This window comes from Macrobrachium nipponense, chromosome 20 (genome assembly GCF_015104395.2).
Source record: "Macrobrachium nipponense isolate FS-2020 chromosome 20, ASM1510439v2, whole genome shotgun sequence".
Classification (NCBI taxonomy): domain Eukaryota; kingdom Metazoa; phylum Arthropoda; class Malacostraca; order Decapoda; family Palaemonidae; genus Macrobrachium; species Macrobrachium nipponense.
This window is the reverse complement of record NC_061089.1, coordinates 65,058,592-65,081,771: the sequence shown is the minus strand read 5'-3', so window position 1 is coordinate 65,081,771 and position 23,180 is coordinate 65,058,592. Positions and strand designations below refer to the sequence as shown.

General features: G+C 34.9%; 1 protein-coding gene across 1 annotated transcript in view; it reads left to right on the top strand.

Moving 5' to 3' along the window:
* Positions 1 to 2,388: 2,388 nt before the first annotated feature.
* Positions 2,389 to 23,180, top strand: part of LOC135220386 (large ribosomal subunit protein mL37-like) — a 28,647-nt gene continuing 7,855 nt past the window's right edge. The window contains exons 1-8 of the mRNA XM_064257590.1: positions 2,389 to 2,519; positions 8,055 to 8,241; positions 8,732 to 8,941; positions 10,075 to 10,197; positions 13,592 to 13,701; positions 14,174 to 14,356; positions 17,749 to 17,894; positions 20,698 to 20,935. Of these exons, the coding sequence (XP_064113660.1) occupies positions 8,069 to 8,241; positions 8,732 to 8,941; positions 10,075 to 10,197; positions 13,592 to 13,701; positions 14,174 to 14,356; positions 17,749 to 17,894; positions 20,698 to 20,935 (1,183 nt within the window). The 5' untranslated portion in view covers positions 2,389 to 2,519; positions 8,055 to 8,068. The remainder of the gene's footprint in view (positions 2,520 to 8,054; positions 8,242 to 8,731; positions 8,942 to 10,074; positions 10,198 to 13,591; positions 13,702 to 14,173; positions 14,357 to 17,748; positions 17,895 to 20,697; positions 20,936 to 23,180) is intronic.

Sequence of the window (23,180 nt, the reverse complement as noted above, 5' to 3'; positions counted from 1 at the left end):
CTTTTGCCTCCTTTTGGAGGGGACATATTTTTTACAGACGAATACTTGATGTTCCCCTTTCAGTTATTTTATTATTATTTTTTTTTTGTAGGTAGCGGATTCTGCCTTATATTGTTCAAGGAAACTAAGATCATGTCATTTATGCACGGAAAGAACCATTTCGGCCACATATATGTCATCTCTTTTTTGTCTTTTGTTTTCTTTAGTTTTAACAGTGTTTTGCTGCTACCTATTCCAAGATCCAAGTAACCCAAGGGTCTTCATTTTTTAACCTTTTAACAAGCGTTTCTTATGTCCTCAACCGTTACTATCAATATCATTCTCAAACTTACACTAACCCTTTCCATTCTTGTGCCATTCTTCCCTTCCATCTTTCACTTCCAACAAATCTCCAGAATGATCATTCAATCGACCTTAAAGACTACATGCTCCTTAGACACAACATCTCTTCATTTGCATCTATTATTCTGAAATCCAACTGCTCACTAAAATTCTGTACATTAACTTGCTAGTAGAATAGCGTCTGATTATCTATGAAGTCCTTGCTAACCTAATAACCTCTTTTTTTTTTCGTGATTTTGTTTCTCTCTAATTTTTTTTTTTTGACAACCACCTTATCCACTCCTTTATAATCCTACACATAACTCCCGTTTAGACTTGCAATTGAACCTTAGATAATTACTACTTTTTTCTTGTACTAAACTGCTCATTTCCTCATCCCACCAGGCGTAAACAATTCTTAAATATCATTGTTTGTCTATCAAATTTTTCTATTTGCTTTCGCAAATCTTTCATTTTCTGAATACATTATGTTTAGAACAACATAGTTTTCCAATCCTTTTTCCTCTGGAAAATTGGTATCATATTCTAGGCCCTGAAATGAGTCAGTAATAAAACTTGCACACCTAACGATCAATCAATCCTCTCATGGTCTTTGATTGCTTATTCCGTGATCATTACATATATTTTCCTCAGATGTAGCTTCAGGTTTCCATGGTAAAATATAATGTTTGGACCTTTAGTGTCTCGTCTATTTTTTTTTTTGGCCACACTCTGTGTTTTCTCTCAGACTTCCTTTACAACCGTAACCTCTGATTTTCATTCACAGATAATCTAACTTTTATGGCAACACTTTATTGTACCATTATCCTTTGCAATTCACACGACTTTCTTTTTCATAGTATGCTTCCAAGTTCTTCATCTGATGTTCGATATGAACTAATTGCCTTGTCTGCCTATTTTTAGCACTCCATTCTTATTTTCAATCAAAACGTAGTCATTAATTTATTAACGGATTTTTGTTCATATTAAACCCTTTTCAGGTTCCTTTGCACTTCAAGCGATTTTTTTAACAAGAATTTTACTTTTAATAATCAGTTTTAAAAGTGTCTACCATTTTTTAACACCTTTTCATTATTTCAATAAACTTGTTTTTTTTTTTTTTTTTTTACAGTTGAAGTTCTTTTTCATTTCCATTTGCTTTGTGGATCTCTTCTTTTCTTTTGGAGTATTTAACGATTAAATATTACCTGTAGCATCATCCTGTTCATTTCGTTATCAGTTCTGACCAGTTACATCTCATGATGCTTCCGTTTCAGTTAGGCTCTACCGATACACAGGTTAACTCCCTTACAATCGCGATTAAGATGTAGTATTCATAGTTGCATGAGTATTTCCATTATTGAGAAGAGTACTATTTCATGACCAGGTACCGCACCAGGTCAACCTTCAAGTTATTTGTCCTAATAATGCGGTTTTGGAGGCATACCTCGTCTATTTACTCAGTAGAAGTCACACTCAACATAAGAATTTCCATTTCATATGGTGCTTTTTTTTCGTAAACCTTTTCTTCTCACGGTGCTTCTAATCTATTGAAGAGAATTTCAGCGGAATAGCCTCTTCTTTTCCAGGGACGTTTAATTTTCTCATTAAATGGCACAAGAATTGATCCCGAGAAGTATAGATGTTTCGAAAAGCAGTCGGTATATAGATAGAAAATATTGATTTTATCACACTACGAATAATGGATGTAAAGAATCGAGCTGAATAACAAGAAGATCCTGAAATCTAAGCACCAAGATGAAGTAAACATCAGTTAATTTGCGCTGTGAAGAAATAACTGAAAACTAGAACATTTCTTACTTTACTGCTCAAAATACAGTGCCATTAGAAATTGCAGATTCGCATAGCAGCCATATCAACAAAATAAAGAGTATGTGATAGCTAACATCGTTCTATTTGCAGATCTATCGAAGGAAGAAATTAAAAGCAGTAAGGAATTCATAGAAAATAGATGGTATTGCGGAGACACTGAACTTAAACAAAAATAAAGGAGGAATAAAACGAACAGGGGAGCCGTTTCAGAGTTAAATCCTACCACCTACTACTATTACTTAAATCAGGAAGAAGAAGAACGTTTGTGTTGTGCTAGCTGGTTACTCGGTCACTGTGGTGGAAGTTGCCGACTGCCGAAAATACTATAGGCAGACGTGGGAAACGAGAGGAATCACCTTTGTAAGGTATTTAATCCTTATTACGATGTATCGATGATAGTTCAAATGAAAATTTTGCAAGAAATGCGTTGGACTACTCGCTAATTTTTCGGAAGACACCACCAAACCATAGGCTAAGTATGGGAAAACAACCGAGTGGACTACGTGGGTCAGTCTTGCCCGCCCGTTGACCCACCTTCCAGAAAAAGTACTTCAACACATCCTGACACCGGAGATGGACACCAATCACGAGTCATCGGTCGTGGAAGCAACACCTCGAGACCTCTACTTTCCTCTCGAAATAGCTTAGTAAGAGTTTTCTCCCAAAGTACAAATTAATGTCATAGGTAATTTAAGATTAAACAGAGGTAAATGAACGTTTGTCTAGCCATGTGCAGCGCAGACTTACCTCCTTGACACTTTTGAAATTTTTACTTAGGGGGAAACACTGCGGTGGATCCATCGTCATTGCGTGGATCAGCCTTATTCACTCGATATTTAATTGGTGAAACAAGAATACAATTAGGGTAAACAACCGAGTGGACTAACCAACTCACCGACTACCGCGGTTTTGGCCACCCTCCGAAAAAGTACTTTAACACGTCCTGACACCGGAGAAGGTCATCAGTCTTGAGTTGTTGGTGGTGATAACAGGAGCTCAAGACCTCTACTCTCCTTTCGAAGTAAGTATTTTCAACAAAGTTAGACATTAAAGTCATATTTTAAGATTTAAACAGAGGGTAATGAAAAGTGTGGCCAACGCAGTGCACATTAGCTAACCCAAAACGCTTTCAAAATTTTTACTTACGAATAAAAAAGTATAGAAGATTGACGCCATCTCGATGTTTGCGGAGTCGCTTGTGTCAACAAACTTCCCATTTCCTGTGCTAAATCCGCACACCACTTGTACCCATAGATGCTGGGGGACTTTCATCACAACAATCGTAAACCCGACCTCTAACCAGTACTTATCTAAGGGGACTACGGCATTCTTTGCGGCGTTTTGCGCTCTTCAATTGTTGATTAGTGTTGTCAATTGGTATGTGTTTACCCTCCAAACTGGGTATAAGACTTACACAAAACCGGTGAAATAAGTGAAAGACTTACACAAAACCGGTGAAATAAGTGAAATTAGCACATCTGCCTATTTGTAGGGTAAACAACCGAGTGGACTGGCCAACTCACCGACTACCGCGGTTTTGGCCACCCTCCGAAAAAGTACTTTAACACTTCCTGACACCGGAGATGGTCATCAGTCATGAGTTGTTGGTGGTAGTAACAGGAGCTCAAGGCCTCTACTCTCCTTTCGAAGTAAGTATTTTCTTCAAAGTTAGAAATTAAGGCCATATTATAAGATTTAAACAGAGGGTAATGAAAAGTGTGGCCAACGCAGTGCACACTACCCCAAAACGCTTTCGAAGTTTTTACTTACAACTCCAAATATTTTGAAGATTAACGCCATCTCGATGTTTGCGGAGTCGCTTGTGTCAACAAACTTCCCATTTCCTGTGCTAAATCCGCACACCACTTGTACCCATAGACGCTGGGGCACTTTCATCCCAACAATCGTAAACTCGACCACTAACCAGCACTTATATGTACTTATTCAAGAGGACTACAGCATTCTTTGCAGCATTTTGCGCTCTTCAATTGTTTATCAGTGTTGTCAATTGGTATGTGTTTACCCTCCAAACTGGGTATAAGACTTACACAAAACCGGGGAAATAAATGAAATTAGAGTATCTACTTGTAGTATATATACATATTACAGCAATTTTATCATTACTGCATTACTCTGACAACTAGAATTCATGGAAACAGTTTGTAAATACATTGGCGTATGTGTGAAGCTCCACTAGATTGGCAAGGATGAGTCTTTTTGCTGTACTCTGCTCTTACTTCAGAAATATCTGTAATTTTTCGGGGTTAATTTGTTTGCAAAAAAGGGATAATAAACATGAATTAAATAAACATTCTGAAGTAAAGTTAAACTAAATAATGAGTAAAGTAAACAATTAAGGGAATAAAGCTTTGCACCTCATAAAGAGTGTAGTCGTCTGCTGCTCATAACTGTGTTTGCGGAGTGAGTGCTTAGGAACCAGGAACAGCAACGTGGTTCAAGTGCAGTGTGGAGTGAATTAAGACCAAAATGTGCATAATTACAATCAAATAAGCACTGTGGAGTTTCAGTTGTGATGGCAGTAAGGATAAAACCAACGATTACGTACAAGGTAAAAATGAATTCAGTTCAAACCATGACCCCGGGAATAAAAAGTTCCATACTTTCACTAATATAGGCAACAAAATTTTGTTTTATTGTTCTGATTACAACTGCAATCTTGTGTAAGATCAATAAACATTACATTTATATGCTAACATTGTTGAAAAGAGTGCTGGGAAGGCTGGGAAAGATGGTGGATTGTCTGTGGTTAGACCGGCCAGCCACACGATTGCCGCCATATTGGATTTCAAAACTGTCTTGAAACATATTTTACGAAGAGCTCACATGCTTATTTTAGTTCGTATGGGGCTTACATATATCACATTATGTTGAAGAAACTTCAATCTTTTGAATGGTACACTTAAAGTTGTAATTGTATTCTTGTTTCACCAATTAGATATTGAGTGAATAGGGCCTGGTCAGCACGATGACGATGGATCGTCTGCGGTTGTTTACCCTGCATCTTTAAGCATACCATTCAAAAGATTTTAGTTTTGTCAACATAATGTGATATGCGAACTAAAATAGGCATGCGAGGTCTTCATAAAATGTTTTCAAGGCAGTATTTAAATCCTATATGGCATCCACCGACTTGAGGTGCTGTTCATAACTGCAAAGGATCCAACATCTTTCCCAGCCTTCTCAGCACTCATTTGAACAATGTTAGCATATACATTTAACGTTTATTGATCTTACTCAAGATTGCAGTTGTAATCAGCACAATAAAACAACATTTTGTTGCCTATATTAGTGAAAGTATGAAACTTCTTATTCACGGGGTCATGGTTTGAACTGAATTTCATTTTTACCTTGCAATTGGTGGTTTTATCCTTACTGCCATCACAACTGAAACTCCACAGTGCTTATTTGATTGTAATTATACATGTTTTGGTCTTAATTCACTCCAAATTGTACTTGAACTTCGTTGCGGTTCCTGTTTCCTAAGCGCTCACTCCACAAACACAGTTGCGGGCAGCACACGACTACACGGTTTATGAGGTGCAAAGCTTTATTCCCTTTTTCTTATCATGGTGAAAGTACACCATTAGGGTAAAACTGAAGGCTACTACTGTGAAGCACTCTGTCTCAGTAAGTAGGCTATCAATTGATGTGCAAAATGGGCTCCGTGTTTATGAATAGTATATAAACAAAGGACATAAACATAAACTAAAACATGAGCAAAATGGGGTAAATATTACTGTCCAACTGACCGGAACCATGCCACAGTAGTAGTCTTCACTTTTACCACCTTTTGGGAGGGTAAAATAGGTTATGCTCATGACTCAAGAGATTCTGCTGAAAAAGTAGGTATGGTCTATCCATTAAAATGTGTAGGGGACAGTTGCAGACTACTACTGTTGCCATCTAGATTAGAAACTACTGGTTTACATGCAAATTTGTTGCCTTGTTTACTGTAGCCCCCAGGGATGAATGTAGCTTAAAAACAATCAAAAGATAGTAAATGTCACAGGGTAAACATGAGCAAAAGACATAAATATAGGTCAAACAACAACAAAAATAGAAGATGGCAAATTTCTCAGTTGATGACTGGTGGGAATCTGTCTGATAGTAGCCTGTTGTACTTATTAACAGTCATCAGGAGATTCAAAAGCACTAGATTAAAGCTTGAACATGTGGCTCTGTTGGTTGTAAGGATACATCCCAGCCTAACCTAAGCTTCCATAATCTGACATCAACTTTACCTACCATCATGCCCCCTGGACCCTTAACATTTCCTAAAATGTATCAGTGGCACTGAAAAAATGGATATGGAGGCCTACCAATGAAACCTGAATACATCCAAATCTGAAATTAACTTGCCTAATCTAAGTCTCCAGATGCTATCTGATCAGGTCATATACATACTATTCTAACAAAATTTCACTTATAAACTTATAAAACTACTTCTTTACTTTGACCATTAATATTCCACCTTCAATAGCCATTGCCAATTTGGAAAAGAATCTGGGTCTGAAAATACATGGAAACTTGACCAAGAGAAATAGTAAAGTTTGCATATACTATTAAACCTAACCCAACTGGGACTTCTCATAAACTAGTGGAATAAAAGAAGAAATAGCTTATGCACAATATTCCCATCCATCTGAGATTTGCCAAGGACCTCTTTGAGGACCTGAAGAGGTCAGGGAAACAGTTAAAGATCAAACAGCACTGATATTAAATGGCACCCAGTAAAAGCAAAAATTATACATGTTTAATTTAATTTTTTATGGAATATATATAGATAACTGTGCCCTCAGCTGGAAATGATTTTAATATAAATTAGTTTTTATCATTGTCAGTGTGTTGATTACCTACATATCATTTTCTGTTTTTTGAGGCATAAATGTGTTAGTTTCTCATTTTTAGAGAACCTGAAGGTGACAGTTGTCTGGAATATTGTAGAATAAAGATTGAGTAAAGAGAATGTTGAGGTGTTTTGGTGCTGGGATTCCTCATCCAATTAAGATTTCCCTCATCTAAGTAAATTGTGTATTATGATGTAGCCTAGGCTACATTATAATAAACAGAATGAAATGGAAGTAATAAAGAGACCCTGAGCTACAATGTATACCACAATAAGTGTAACTGCCTTATAGGTAGAAACATGGTGGACTATAGACTGATGGAACCACGATGCAACAATTACAGTGGAGTAAGAGCTTTTGATAGGTCACCTCCAAAATATATTTAGTATCCTACCCTATGTGGGATTGGTAAATTTTATTATGGTGATGAGAGTATAATGCCATTTATTCATTTCACTTCAGAAACTTAATAGACAAACTTTAGACAGAAACATGATATAAGATTTTTCTGTTATCTAGTTCTTGAGCAGCATCCTTTCTTTTGCAAAAATGTATGTAGTTCACATTGTGGTAGTTGCAATAGTTGTTTTTTTTCAAGAGTACAGTCAAGGGTTCAAGTGCTCGTACTTCTGGTATAGTTTTGATGTTTTAAAGAATTTAGGAAGAGGTTGAGAGTAAATTTTTTTGTGTGAATTGTGAATATCATAGGTTATTTTTTTATTCATTTGAGCCATTTGTCAGTAAATAATTTTCTTGGTATATACTATGTCAGTTGTGTTCTTTTATGAATTTTTTATAATAAAAACGATCTATTTTAGTCCTTAACTCTTCTTTGTAAAAGTTGTCATAAAGAAACTATCTATTTTAGTCCTTAACTCCTTATTGTAAAAGTTATCATAATGAGGAAATTATCCTTATGGATTTATCGAGATCCTGATTGTACAAGATACTGTGACTGTGAATGTACAACTATGGGTTTAGCGTCTTCTTTATTTTACAGATTGTATATCCCTGTTCTCTTCCTATTTCCAGCTTGTCATTTCACCATGAGGACAACAGCAGTATGTTTGGCACAGCACATTGGACGTGGATTCAGATTTCAGTGGCATCTTAAGAACCAAAGAAGGATACCTTCTTCTGGAGCTGCTGAAGTATTAGCTGCAAAGGGAATAAAAGTTTATGACCCAAAGGATATCCTTACTCCTGCTTTCAATAGAGTGTAAGTATAATTGATTGCTGATTGGGTTTTGCAGTAGGTTGTGTTGCGGATGCAGATTCAGTCACTAATATTTGCCAATTTGGGATTGGTATTTTTAGTTGTGCTGTGTAATTCACTTGAGTAGCTAATAAAAGAAATTATTCAAAATCTACTCAAAATAAAACTTGGTATTAGCAAGTGATTTTTAAAGGATATTATAGATTTATGGTAGGATTTTATAAGGTTTGTCAGACTTAATGAATGAATTAATTGAGACTAAATTCATGGAGAATTGTATTAGTATTTAATGACCTATAAAAAGATGAAATTACTGACTCACTGGAAAGTGCTGATAGATAGAATTTTTTTTTTTTTTTTTTTAATGTATTTGTGGTACATGGCAGTAACAAAAATTGCTGTGTTTCAAATAAATTTGTACTGAATGAGATGTAATATAACTTTTGAAAAGAAGCATTTTAACACTCCATACTGATAGTATTTTCTATTTTAGAGTTGAATTCCCACCACCACCCCCTGTAACTGAGGAAGAATTGGAGCTAAATAAGAGACCATGTTATGTTTTCCACGAATACTTCTCACCACCAGGAGGGATGACTCAAGCACAGCATTTGACCAACAGTGTCGTGCATCCAGCACTTCCCCAGAGGATAGTTGGTCGGATTAGAGATAATTCAGAAGAAGAAGATTCAAAAATACAGGAGTAAGTGTATTATGCAGCTGCAGAGAGGATCAATGACCAACTTAAGAACTGTAGATAAATAGTGTACCATAATTCATGTTTGGATAGATGATTAGAATATTGAATAAAAATAAGATAGAGGCTTGAAGGTTTCCCACAAGCAGCAGAAGCAAAGGCTTTTTTTCATACAAAAACAATAATACTCGAGTGGTATTAACCATATTGGAACTGTTACCATAGATATGATGTTTAGAAATACTTCTATATACTTGAATTTGGTTATGGTGTATAAATGCTATTAGAATTGACATTTGCTTTGATTTGTTCGTATGTATCACAATCATTCTTGGTTTTATGTATTGCTCTATGGATGATAAAGTATGACAGACATGGTGCTAAATGGCCAATGAGTTAAGTGAATCTGTGCTTAGATGAAAAGTTAGATCTTCTTTTCTATAGAAGTCTCCCTGTCATACCCTCAAGACTTTCACTTTTGACTTCATTAAACTGATGCAGGTATCTATTGATTGCTAATTAGTAATTTTTTTTTATTTCATTCATCTTTATTAACTTGAAACTGGTGTTCCTTGAAGTTGATTTTGTTTATTGTACAGTTATTCTATCATGAAAGTCTCAGGGCTTGTAGAATAATCTTTTCATGATGGGTTTTTGCAAGGGACCTGTATGTTGGGGTAACAAGCCCACTTATATGCAAATACCAGTTAAAGTAAAAACTGCCTCCTTTACTAGTTTTGTGTGCTCATTTTATCTGGTTCTTGTATAATTCACAATCCATATAATATTTTGTATATTGGTATTTCCCTTTTGTGTTTCCTACATAGTAATCTATCAGAAAGTAGGTGTGCTCATTTTATAGCAGGGAAGATCTTTCTTATCATCTAACTACTGCGCTGCTGAGTTCAACAGCTATCTAGCACTCTGTTTGACAGTCTTATCACCTTACTAAGGTATAGGTATTTGGGTTAGTATACTTGGATCATGGAAATAATTTAGAGGTTTGTGTTTTTAGAAATACTGAATGCTTTAGGTTGTATAAATTGCCGTATATCTCTAATAGGAGATGAGATTTTGTAGAGGCCAAATAACCCCAATTGTTAGAATGGACTCATAGAATACTTACTTACTGATTCCAGGGTTATTCTTCAGTCACGTCTAATGGATTCCCATCAGGAGTTACTACCAAGAATAGATGATGTAGTAAACCGACCAGGATGGAATTTTCCAAGAGAGTGGGGTTCACCTGTAGGCAGGAAGAAGTAAGTGTGGAAAGTCATTCATTCTCCTGTGTAGTGTTTATATTTTTAGATGTAATAATTGCAATTAATATGTCTTAAGTCTGAACTGTCAAGAAAAACAATTTCATCTGAATGACTGGCAGGTTGCTATATGGATTGTTTTAGAAAGCAATTAGCAGGCATCTTCCCTCATTTTCTTTCAACCTTAAAGCTTTTGATATTTCTGTGCACTCTTAGTTTCTTTTTTAAGTGATGTAGGTTATATTGTGTTATATTTTAACCGGATATAAGGTAATGCACATAGTACCCCTGTGTTGATTCTCTCATTATGGCAAATCAAATTTTCATTTGGCCTTTGTTGGTGGACTGTCTTACTAATTGCTGTCATCTGATTACCATTTAGTATTTTTGGTAAACACAGACTATTCTAGTTGCTGTTCATGTATAAGGTCAGAGATAATTTTATTTAATGATATGCTGTACATTTGTTTCTCAAGAAGAATAATAGTATGCTGTAAATTTGTTTTTCAAGAAAGAAAGAAAGTTTTGAAGTCAAATAATTGTACTTTATATTGGTGATAAAAAAATGTAAAAAACTATATACAGTCAGATTAATTTCTTTGCTTTCTTGTAATAAGTGTTTAAAAGATAATTGGGATTACTTAATGATTTTTGCACAATGAGAAGTATTATAGGTTTCCTTCCAGCTGTATAGTATATGTATATTTCTGTTATTATGTCAAAGTATATATGGTTGAGTTTTTATTTTTGATGGATGGTGTCATAGGAATCTCAGGGGATAGCATTTTAATTGACATTATTTGACATCATTAGAATCTCAGATGATTAATGGACATAGTTTATGATTACTCATTTCTGTATTTTTTGTTTGTTTGTTATAAAGGAGTTGAAGTGCGTCTCATTTTTAAACACTCCCAGGCTATCATGCCCTAAGGATTTGTTCTCCATTACTTATTGAAAGTTGGAGCAGGGTATAGTTGAAGAAGTTGGACAGCTAAGTGGGAAGAGACTGAGGGGAGACCAATATAAAGTGAAAGTCTCATAGTAATGAAGCTGATTTTTGAAGAGTTGCTGTAAAGAACCTTTGGTACTGTTTGCTCTACAACTTTGAAAGGCTTTCTGTAAATGGTACCATCCTTTTTTGTATTACCCTCGCTTGTGTTGTGTTTTTGTGTCAAAATATAAAATAATAGCAATGATGTTGCTTTAAAAACAGTTGCTGCAGGGAAGCTGGAGACTAAAAGAAAAGCAAGAAAATAGTCAATAACTTGATTTTTCCCTCAGTACTCAGGGAAATTTGGAGCTCCTATGCAAATAATTTGCTGGTATTTTTGTATCTATTTCATGTTACATTCTTTGATCTCTTATAATTTACTTAATTATATTATTGTTTGTAGTAGCCTAGTTGCAATCCTAGTTAGAAAAGCTGAATGCTGCAATTCTAAGTGGTCCAACTGTACGTAATTGAAATACCAAAAAAAGGCAGATAAGTAATACAAGCTGGAATAAGAATGAAAAGGCTTTTTTTACTCAGTTTGAACATCAAAAGTTTCAAGATTTAGTACTAGGCTAGGGAGATCATTCCATAATTTGGTTACCACTGGAGATTTTGTTTTCTTTGTTTTTAGACTAACACATGAAAGAAAAGACAAGACTGTTTGGACTAAATGCATATCTAATGATACAAAGTGGATGATATAGTCTAGGAATATATAAATGCAATGGATGATCAGATTTATGAAAATTTTTATAAGGCATGCATACTGAACTAATCAAAAGAAGATACCATACCCTGATACTAATACCTGGAATTAGATTTGATGGAAATAATGTTTTTAACTAGTTATTTAATATATGAGTGAGCTGCCAAGTAGGAATTATGTTGTATAAATCAGATAATTTCTGTACTTTTGAAAAGTTAGCGAGATGATACATAGCTAGGCTAGGTTGAGATAACTGTAATGATATAAAATTTTTAGCAGAAATTACCCCTCTTTTGTATCATCTCTGTTATCTTGTAAATAAGTGCTGGAATTACTCACTTAATTTACTGCATATGCTTGTAAATGAACAATTTAGTACAGTAGGGTACTTGATAATCCAGGGTCTTCTCAGAATGTTACCAAGGATACTATATAGACCATTGGGAAGAGATCAAAATTATTCTGAGGTTCATGAAAGGCAAGAGGATTGTTATTGTGAATACTGATAACTTAAGCAGGGGCATTCAGGTCTTTCATACAGAATGGTCTCTGTATCCAGGGAGTTGATGACTAGTATGAAGGATGACAGCATCAGTATTGGATTTCTTAGTGGCCAATGCAAACTGCAATATTCCATATTTCAGTGTTGTAATCACTGTTCCTGTATTAGACAATGGCAAAGACATGCTGTTGCACCAGTAGAAGAAATGGGAGTTGTATTCTTATACTCAGTTCTCCATGAGACTTTTGATCACCAAAGTGTTGTTATCCAGAGAACTGACATTAACACTAGTTATAAATGGTAGCCTCAGCAAAAATTATTTGCAGACCCTTTTTCTATTGGCATACATTCTTAGTGAACTTTTGTAAGGGCCCAAGTGCACTGCAGTTGACCCACTGTTTAATCATGACAAGGGGATATGAATCTTCAGGCTAGAATTGAAGGATATTCAGCACTCCTCAACCATTCCCATATGAGGTTTACCCAGAGGTACCAGTATATTTTGGCAGAGAAAAATGGTACTTTGGGCTTAAAAGGCCAAATTAATTTTTTTTCCTTTAAAGCAAAAACGTCTTCCATAGGTTGTTATTGCAGGAGGTGCCAGTCAACTTTTGCTGAATTGTACTTGTGGCATGTCAGTAATTTTTGTAGGGATGCTTTCGTCTTAGGGCATGTTGTTGTCAGCAGATAGGAGATAATTATTATCATGAGCACATTGATTAGAACCTTCAAAAGCCTTTAGCCAGCAAAGGTGTCATAACTCACTAAATATTCCTGCCAGATAATATATGTAGTGACAAAGTTTGCAGTGGAGCAACATGAAACAAAGAACTTGTGTTGGTGAAGGGAAGTCTCACATAGTGAGAACCACAGCTTTGCTAGTTTTCAGAATATTTCTGCTCATAGTTGGATGTAAATCTAATATTAAAGTATGGGTAAAATATGAGTTTTAAATGAAAGAAGAAAGATTCACATTTTTGGATTTTGTGCACAGTGTGTAAAGTGTAAATATTGGATTTATTTCCTTGGAATTTTGACCTTATGTGCTGGTAAATTAATATAATTTTTGTAAATATGTTTGTTATTGAATCGGTGATGCGGGTGTTACATTGGTATTTGAAAAGTTGTAAAATGGAAGCTATTCCAGGTAATTTTGTATTTCAACTAATTTCTTTGCATCATTGTACAGCAAGCAGATGACCTACAAACTCCTGCTTCTGCTGGACCAGCTATCTCCTGGATCAGCTAACAAGCATTTGATGGCAAACACCAAGAGTCAAGTCTCCTTAGAGCATTCAGGTTAGTGACTTATTTCATTTTGAAGATACTAATAGTCAGATGCAGGTTATCATTTTCTAATTTTTTACTGACCATTCTTCTAATACTAATTGAAACAAACTGGTAATGGCATTGAAAAACTAACCATTCCTTCACTAGTCTATGAATTTAGTATTACTGTTACCCATCTTAAGCTTGGACTGATGCGTTTTGCTGCATATACTCCTATTTTCTGTGAGCATTTTTTGGAATACTATTGTCTCATTTTGAATGAATTCCCAGAATGTTAATGAACAAAAAGAAGGATTTGAGTGATATTCCTTGCAAAAATGTTTGCTTTAAAATTTTTTAAACTGCAACAGGAGGTCACATATGAATTATGTATGGGTATGTATACAGTATATACTTTTTAATTCCAAATATAGGAAATATATGTACTTTTTATTTCCTCAAACAGGTACCATTGTTGCATCTTAATTTTGTTTTGTTTCAGGTCAGTTGATTCAGATGAAGTATAAGGCATATGCGCTGTTGATCGCTTCTAAACCTTTATCACCGGTAGCTGAAGAAGAAGAAATTCATGCAACTGAGGGTGAAATTCTACCTACCATTTATCCTTTTTCTCCATTCCTTCATTTGCAAACCACTTGTGAAATACAGCGCGAGCAATATGATTGTAAGTACCGTACTGTATTCATTACTTTGTTGAAAACCATTAGGTATATGAGTGATACTTGAATTTAATTACTTAAGTGTACATAAAAGGACAAAAATTGATGTGAATTGCCTTCTAGTGAGGATCCTAGTCTTATCTTTCATTGCACTTAATCCTTAATAGAGTTTCAATAAAAGGAGATGTATATGTGTTGTGTTATTCTCTCTTAATGTTTGATTCATGTATGTTTTTGTAGCTTTAGTGCTTTGACAAGAACTTGTTTTTGTACTAAAATAACTACATGGGATGAATGTATTTTTGCTTTTGCATTTTTCACAGCTCATTATTGTTTATGTTCCTTTTGTGCAGGAATTGTTCTTGTTTAAGCCATGTTGCTTTAGGATTTAGTGCTGTAAACTCTGTTTAGGACATCAGTGATTCATATTTTTATTGTATGGTGTCTGTGTACTCTTAACTTATCCTTGGCAAAGCTTCATTAGAAAAATATTTGCTTTATGAAAGATGAAAATAGAGAAATTAAAGTTTGAAATGAGATTTTCTTATGAAACTGCATGAGGAGAGATGATAAAGATATACGCCAGTGTTTGTAAGTGATCAGACTAGAGAAATTATAAATAAAATGAATGACAAATGGAGAAACTGAGGTAGTATTGAGTACTAAATGAAAAGAATGGTTATTAGCTAGAAGAAAATTGCATGATAGGGGCCAATAGAAATTGTGTTGTTTGAAGAAGCAAAAAAGAACCTCTGGAAAGGTGAAAGAAGCGTATGCTTCAGGATCATCAGGAATAACAAATAAGAAAAACAACTTGCTGAAAGATGCTCGAGAGAGTCATTGATGAGTTGCCTAGAATGAAGAGATGGAATTATTGGAACTGACAGTAATTTTGTGGCATAAATGCTGGAGAAGTAAAGTGGTAAAAGGAAGAGAATTCCCAGAGGAAATGAGACTGAATACCAAAGTAAGCAAGTGAATGTGTATTACAGAAAACAGAGAGTAACAGAGAGACTTTGAGAGTTATGGTATTATGTCACAATACATTACATATTATGCAGTCACTGGTTTGTATATCTGAAGAATTTGAAAAAAAAATTTACAATTAACAAGTAAAGTATCCATTCACTACAGTGGAGGAAGGTACAAAGATTGTTGATGGTGGGGCCTGAGGAGTGTCTTTATGTAGATGATCTGATGTTAACAGCAGAATTAAAGGTGAGGAAATGTTCAAAAGATGAAAAAGAGTAAACTGGAGATGGAAGACTTGAAAATTGGCTTAGCAAAGCTAGGCTTCTGTTAGGAAATGAAGCAAAAGGAAAAGTACAATTAGAAATGTTATTTTTGTAAGAAAGATGTATGAGTGAATGTATTTTATGCTGAATATAGTATTGGTACATGAGAGATTCAGGGTGGCAAAATGTAAATAGGTTTAGGGATTTTCAGTGCATGAATTATATATAAAGGCCTAATGGAAGCAATTAAGCTGGTGATATACTGAATTTTTAAGCTCATATTGAAGGGAGGTAAGATAAAAATACAGTAAGTAGCAATAGCCTGGATAATATGGAAATGGATTACTGGATTACTTTGTAATAGCTGTGCCAATTAAATAATTAATGAATGAAGCAGTAATCTGTTACATTTTTATAAGGCGGTACTTTGTACACAGCAGTGATGTGGACATTAACAAAGAAAATGAAGATTTTGAAGAGATGGGACTTCAAAGTGCTAAGTTTCTTGACTGATGGAGAAGATCTTTTTGCAAATAAAAAAAGTTGCTCAGAGAAGGGTCGTACTAAGACTGGAAAACAGGCTGAGATAAAGTAGGAAGGTAATAAGAAAAATAATGGAAAAAATTCATTGTCAGAGTAGTTTAAGCTGGTCTTATATCAGCTTGTTCCCTAGCCCAAAGGGAATAAGAGGCATGGCGTTAAACCTTTGGACGTAGCACAAAAAACATATGTAAATAAGTACTTGAATTACATAGCAGTTATGGCAGAAAGTGCATAGGACTTACCTCATGTTTTACCCCGTAAAGGGGAACTATGACTATAATTATGATGGTGAAGCAACTGAAAATCTCCTTCAACATTTGCCATGGAAATGATTAACAGTTTTTATAAACTATGCATATAGGATTTTCTGTGATCTGTTAGCGTTCGATCCTTTATTGTTATGATAAATAAATTAGTTTTATTCTAAGGGGTCCACAATAATAAAAAGTGTTGCCAGTCCGTGTATAATTTTTAAAACTTTACAAAAAGCTTGTGAACCCTTCCCTGGGTTCATCTTCAGTCAAAATGAACGATTAGGTACACCAGGTACTGAGGAGAATTTAAAAAACAAACGAGTCATTGAAGATTGTTGACAACGGTCGTTAGCTCGTTTATGGACCAGGTGATGAAGAAAGAGGGCAGTTAACTCCAACTAGGTGATTTCCTCTCCCCTATCGATCCTTCAGGCTGTAATTGCATTGTTGCAGCCAGAAGGATTGATAGGGGAGAGGAAATCATCTAGTTGGAGTTAACTGCCCTCTTTCTATATTACCTGGTCAATAAACGAGCTAACGACCAGAATCAACAATTTTCAACGACTCTTGTTTGTTTTTTTAAATTCTCCTCAGTACCTGGTCTACCTAATAGTTCATTTGGACTGAAGATGAACCCAGGGAAGGGTTCAAAAGCTTTTTGTAAAGAGTTTTAAAAATTATATACGGACTCGCAACATTTTTTATTATTGTGGACCCATTAGAATATTATATATACACTTGCGATAGAGAGTTTTCCCAAATAAGTTAGTATGAGCGAACCAAAGTGTTTTGAGTTGTAACCTCATGGTAGTGCCTTATACGTATCTGTATGAAAGATGCAAATTGGAGCAGTAGAGAAGTTGGACAAATAGGTGTGAAGAGACCAAACAAATCAGATCACAAGTAAGGTAAAAGGTGATGAAGGTAAGTGAAGGGGGCTGCTCAATTTGTATTCCAGTGTTAATATGGATAAATCAGTAACATTAATGATCATGAGAGTACATTAGAAATCACTGGCTTTTTATTATTTGCTCTTACAGATATGGGTGTGGGTTCAGATATGGGTATGATACAGGTATGGGTATGGGAACTAGCAAATGCGATCGACAGCGAGCATCTGCTTGTATGGTATTAACATATTTGAGTTGCATTATTGAAATGTTTAGGTAAATTTAGATACTGTATATCAAAAGTACTGTACTGTATATGAAGAATTTCTTTTAACATATTGATAGGTAAAGTAGTTACTGAAATGAACCATTTTTTAATGTAAATTTTTTGAGGTACTCTTACCTTTTCTTTGATCATTGTACATTTACTCCATTGCAAGTGAAATGGTTTTAATTTTATTTGTTTTGATTGTAGGTTTGGCCACGAGTACTCTCTACCCCCACACCCTCTTTATTCATTTGAACATGCCAAGACCACCACATGATGATGACAATTTTTGTGGACTAACACTCATGCAAGCTTTTGGACATGCTGCTGCCTATGCAAAATCATCACTTAAGGTAGGTAATCTTCTTTTTCAGGCATTTCATTCAAGCACATGTCATTTTGTCTTTGAGTGTCTTTTTTTTTCATTCACTTCAGGTACTGTTTTTTTTTAATTAGCAGTTACCCTTTTTTTTCTGTTTGATTTTCCAGTGTGCTATTTTATTATTACCATCCTCAACCTTGGTCAGTACGAATGACATTGATATAAATTTATCAACTCTGAAAAGTGTTATGTAATTTCATTTATAGGTATTAGTGTGACTGATGTAGATTTGAACGGTATAAAAATGCCATTATGCAATAATTGTTTACTGTTAAACCATTCAAAGATTCATCATAAAACTTTTGCATTCCAAAAAATTATTCGGAACACATTATATTCTTAGGCTCCATTCTCATAAGTATTTCTGTGTCCATAAGAATTGCAGGTTTCTTATCATTACATATGTTTGCATATGCTTACTAGTACTGAAACAAGCTGAACACTAATTATTGATGGATTAGACTTGTTTATCAGTTAGGGAGAGTCCCATGTTTTAACAGTCAAACACACTCTTTCCTTAACTTAGGTTAATAGTAAGTTGATTTGTTTAAGTACTTACAACATCATCTTGTAAAAAATATTATGCAATATGTTTCCAGTTTGTCAGTCTAGGTACTTATCTGTATTCCAGTTCTGAAAGCTTTGCTCTGACATTGGTCTGAATAAGATATTGCTTTACTATATTTGGTTTGCCACTTCCTGTGATTATTCTCATGACAGGATTTCATGAAAGTCCATTTGATCTAATCAGTAACCCCAAACTTAGTATTACTCTCTCTCTCTCTCTCTCTCTCTCTCTCTCTCTCTCTCTCTCTCTCTCTCTCTCTCTCTCTCTCTCTCTCCCTGTGTTAGTCCACATATCCCACATTCATTCTTTGGAGATTGGTAATTCTCAGGTGACTTGACTTGGTTCTGTGTTTGCTTCATTGGTAATTCTGTGATGACTTGACTTGGTTCTGTGTTTGCTTCATTGGTAATTCTGTGATGACTTGACTTGGTTCTGTTTGCTTCACTGGTAGTTCTCAAGTGACTTGACTTGGTTCTGTTTGCTTAATTCCCATTACAGTATTGTCGGACTTAGAAGTCCATATTTCATTATACACTATTTGTATTTTCCATCATTTGTATTATCCATCTTTCAGAAGGTGGTTAGGTACCACTGCAGTCTTGTCTGATGAGATTCTTTTTCCTATTGGCACTAATCTATAGAAAGACATTAATAAACGGGTACATGTTTTGTGTACTTGGTGTGGGAGTAGCAATATCACAAATTGTATCATATAATTTGGATAACACAAGTGTTTGTGGATATTTTAGAGAAGGATCAAGAAGGGAAAGGGAGGGAATAGCTTTTTTTTTTTTTAAATAGATTTAGAGATGATGGCATGCTTGTATATACTCCACCTGAAGGAAAAAAGATATGTATAGATGAAGTATGAATTATCTTGACAACAAAGGAAGTGATTAATTCATTCACTGAAAGAAGGAAAATTGGAGGTGTCAGGGAAAGTGAAGGTAGAGAGTAACTGAAAATGAAGTAGCATTCTGAAAGTACTTAATTGTTTGCAGCCAGAGGAGTGCTTATTCCAAAGAAATAATGAGATCATCATTTAGGGTACATATAATGATGGAATAGCATAGCAGAAAACTAGATAGTCTTTAGAACTTTCAGTCTAAAATTGGAGGGGAAAGTGCCCATGCCTACAGTACTACTTTAATGAAAGAATGTTCTCCTTTGGTGCATGGGGAAAGATGACACCTTCATGAATGATATTCAAAATAGATTCAGAGTGCTGAAAGCCAAGTATACACGTACTGAGAGCAAGCTCAATGCACATGTATTGGATTCCCACACAACCCAGATTCATGGTGTCCTTCTATCCAATGAAGGATTGAACTTTGATATACTGTATAGCACTAGAGGAGAATCTTGGGGTACCCATCTAACTAGTAGCAGAACTTGAATCTTCCACCAACCCAGTTCAGATTCCAAGGTATCTGGTCACCAGTGTATCACATAGTCACTTAGAAGCAGAGCAGGGTGTAATAATCTTCAGAACTGTTCTACTTCTTTCAGAATCTGATAGGTACTAAGCAAAGTGATAAGAATGGAATCCTGAATTGAGAGGATGGATATTTTTTAATGATACAGGAATTGTTAAAAAGGACAGTTGGTGTTTCATCCTCTTTATTAAGGGCCTGGAGATTATGTGAATGTGGCAGACATCAATATTGGTGCCATCCAAGAAGCTTTCATGTGTGAAGGTTGAGAGATGATTTAGGGGTCAGCTGAACTTTCATACCCCACTGTGGGGTTTTTATTTTTTTTTATTTTTCAGTTAATGTTTGTTTTTATCATTGACAGTAGTACCTAGATTAAAGATCAAATTGCAGGTGGCTATTGAAGATTGTCATAATTGTAATAATTTCTAGTGAAGCTAATTAAGTTTTACAGGAGTTTCATTTATTTGAGAACTTTATTCATAAAAATGAACATTAGGCAGGTAGAGAATTTAACTAAATATTTCAGGATTTATACTTTTTATTGAAATTCTTGAAAAATGGCTTTCTTTGTCATAAGATTATAACAAAGTGCAGCATATTAGGGACATGTATGACATGTGTAAATTTTAATTTTGAATTTAAGTCATATCTTTTGGTGCAATTGCATTGCTACATATCTAGGATTGAGACAGTGCTCCTTTTGTTGTAATATGTACTGTATTTCTCAGTTAAGATTTATTGAGTGAAGAGATATGTGTATTTTTTGCCAGATTGCAAGTGGTGATTTAGAGACTCCACTTACCCTGCAAGTGGTTCACACTACAGGAAGGAAGTTCCACTTTGGTGTGTTGCAGCTAAATACCTTGGATCTCACTGGGCCACGAAAGAACATATTCTGGAGTAGTCCAACAGAAACCTTATTTGATGTGTGTAATTTTAAGGGTGCAGCAGCAAATTTAGAGGGTTACAATCCCAAAATTTTTAGCTTGTTAAGGCATTCCATGCCCAGTAGAACTAAAATTTGTGTTGTATATAAAAAATGTAACTGTTTGTAAAATTAAAATTGTAATTAAATCTGTTAAATGTTTTTCTGGTGTTTCAATTACTGACATTGAACTTATTCCCAGTTTTATCTAGGAAGTGATCAGTAAGTATTTTATGAGTGCTGAAGGCCTTTATGGATAAGGCATGGTTAATGATAGACAATATTAGAATAATTATAGATGGCTGTACAAAATATCACTGGCCACAATAAATCAAAGACCAAACTTTTTTCTCTGTAGCAAGTAAAAACTTATTGTGTTTGCTGCTGACTATTGTTTTCTATATGAAAATTGGTATTAAGTCATTATTATTAAGAATGATTTTAATAAGACCACTGAGTCTAGGTTAACTAGATTTCATTTTGTTCATCCAAAAGGATTGTGATGATAAATGAAAACTGATAATCAGACAAAAAGGTATAGAAAAGTAAAAGGCATAAAACAGTGTTGTTGGAGTTAGAAGGGACACTGCAAGACCAGAATTCCTTGAAAGGGTGAGAGTTTGGCAATACTAATGCTTAATGAAAATAAAATAATGTACAGGACCCCTTAGCCACGTTTGCCGGTCTCTTGTCACCTTCGACCAAGAATAGCACTGAACTAACGTTACCTCACTTCTACTGGTCGCTGGTATATTGGTTAGTGTCTTGGCATGCCAGTCAGATGTCATGAGTTTGGGCCTCCCTGAGGCCAATGAAAAATTCACTGGCTCTTATCATGATCAGTTACTGCCGCAATGTGAGGTCTCTGGTGGAAGGCTGAAATCAACATTTCTTTGGAAGCTTGAATTTCAAGTCAATGGCCCTGTGGGCTTGTTCCATATGAGTAGGTTTCATCTACTGATTAAAAAATTTAATGAAAATAAGAATATACTCAACATTCTGACACTGATTATAGAGAGAGCCTGAGGGTTAATATATAGATGAAACTTTTGAATGTATCACAGGGAGTACTTTTTAAACCTGGACTATATCCACATTTAGGAATAACTTTTAGCAGGACGTGCAGTTACAAATTAAACATTTAGATAATAACTTGAAGGTTGTATTGTTGAATGCAAACAAATTCAAAATATATGTGAGAAAACTGACAAACTACACCTCGATCTGGATGAAAAGAGGATGTCTGAGAACATTGCATGCTAAATTAGAAAAAATTACTGCAAGCTTATATAACTTTAGTGAATCATGTCTACTCACCTTGAAAGAGATGAATAATTGCAAAACTGTGTGCAGGGAACAGGGACTAGCAAGCTGGAACAAATACTTGTCCCAATATATTGTGTATGCTAGAAATAAACAAAAAGAAAAATTACTTCCTTCTGCGTATCATTGTCAAAGCAAATAGAATGTGCATACAGACTATCCAAAAGAATAATGATGAAATAAAAAGAAGCATGGATATGAGAGAGACAAACAATGTCTGGTCAGTAACTCCTGAGCAAAGGACTGCAATAAATGCGTGGTTCTTTCCTAGAGATGAGATCCTCGCCTATGAAAATGATGTAGGTTCTTTAAAAAGTAACTGTCTCTTGGCTACATAAGTGGTTATTCAATGACTTATGGATAAATAAGAGTTTTTCTTAGTTTAGATCTGGAAATTTGAAAGTGAAGAATGCCATATTAAAAGACTTATTGTTTATAAAGGTAAAGCAAATGAATAATTCATTGAAATAATGATAAATCCACAGTTGGCTCCAAAGTGCCCATGTCTCAAACGACATTCTGGAGATTTGGAACAATAACCGCCTCTCTTCCTCCGAACAACACAATAATTAGAGTGCAGGCAGCGAATGCATTGGATGTTGTCCCTACCTGAACAAATCTCTTTCTTTTTAAAAGTAGGGAGCTGCTAAGTGATAAAATTCTTGATAAAATATCAATTCAAACGATAGATGCATGCCTGTAATTATTTTTAATAACAAAATTGCACTATTATCACTATTATCAATAGTGAAGAGACTGACTGGTAAAATTTCATGACACATAGACGTGTCTATATGACCCATGAAAATTATAAGGTCAGGCAACTAATCTAAGTAACGTAAGTGTAGTATACAATTCAAAAAAGGATAGCTTAACACAAAATTATGGAAGTGAAGGAAATAATTCTATCTATGTAAACTGACGACAACATAAAAATATTAGAATAATAACAAACAAGAACAACTTATAAGCACCAGAATGTAAAAGCAACATACGTTACATGTA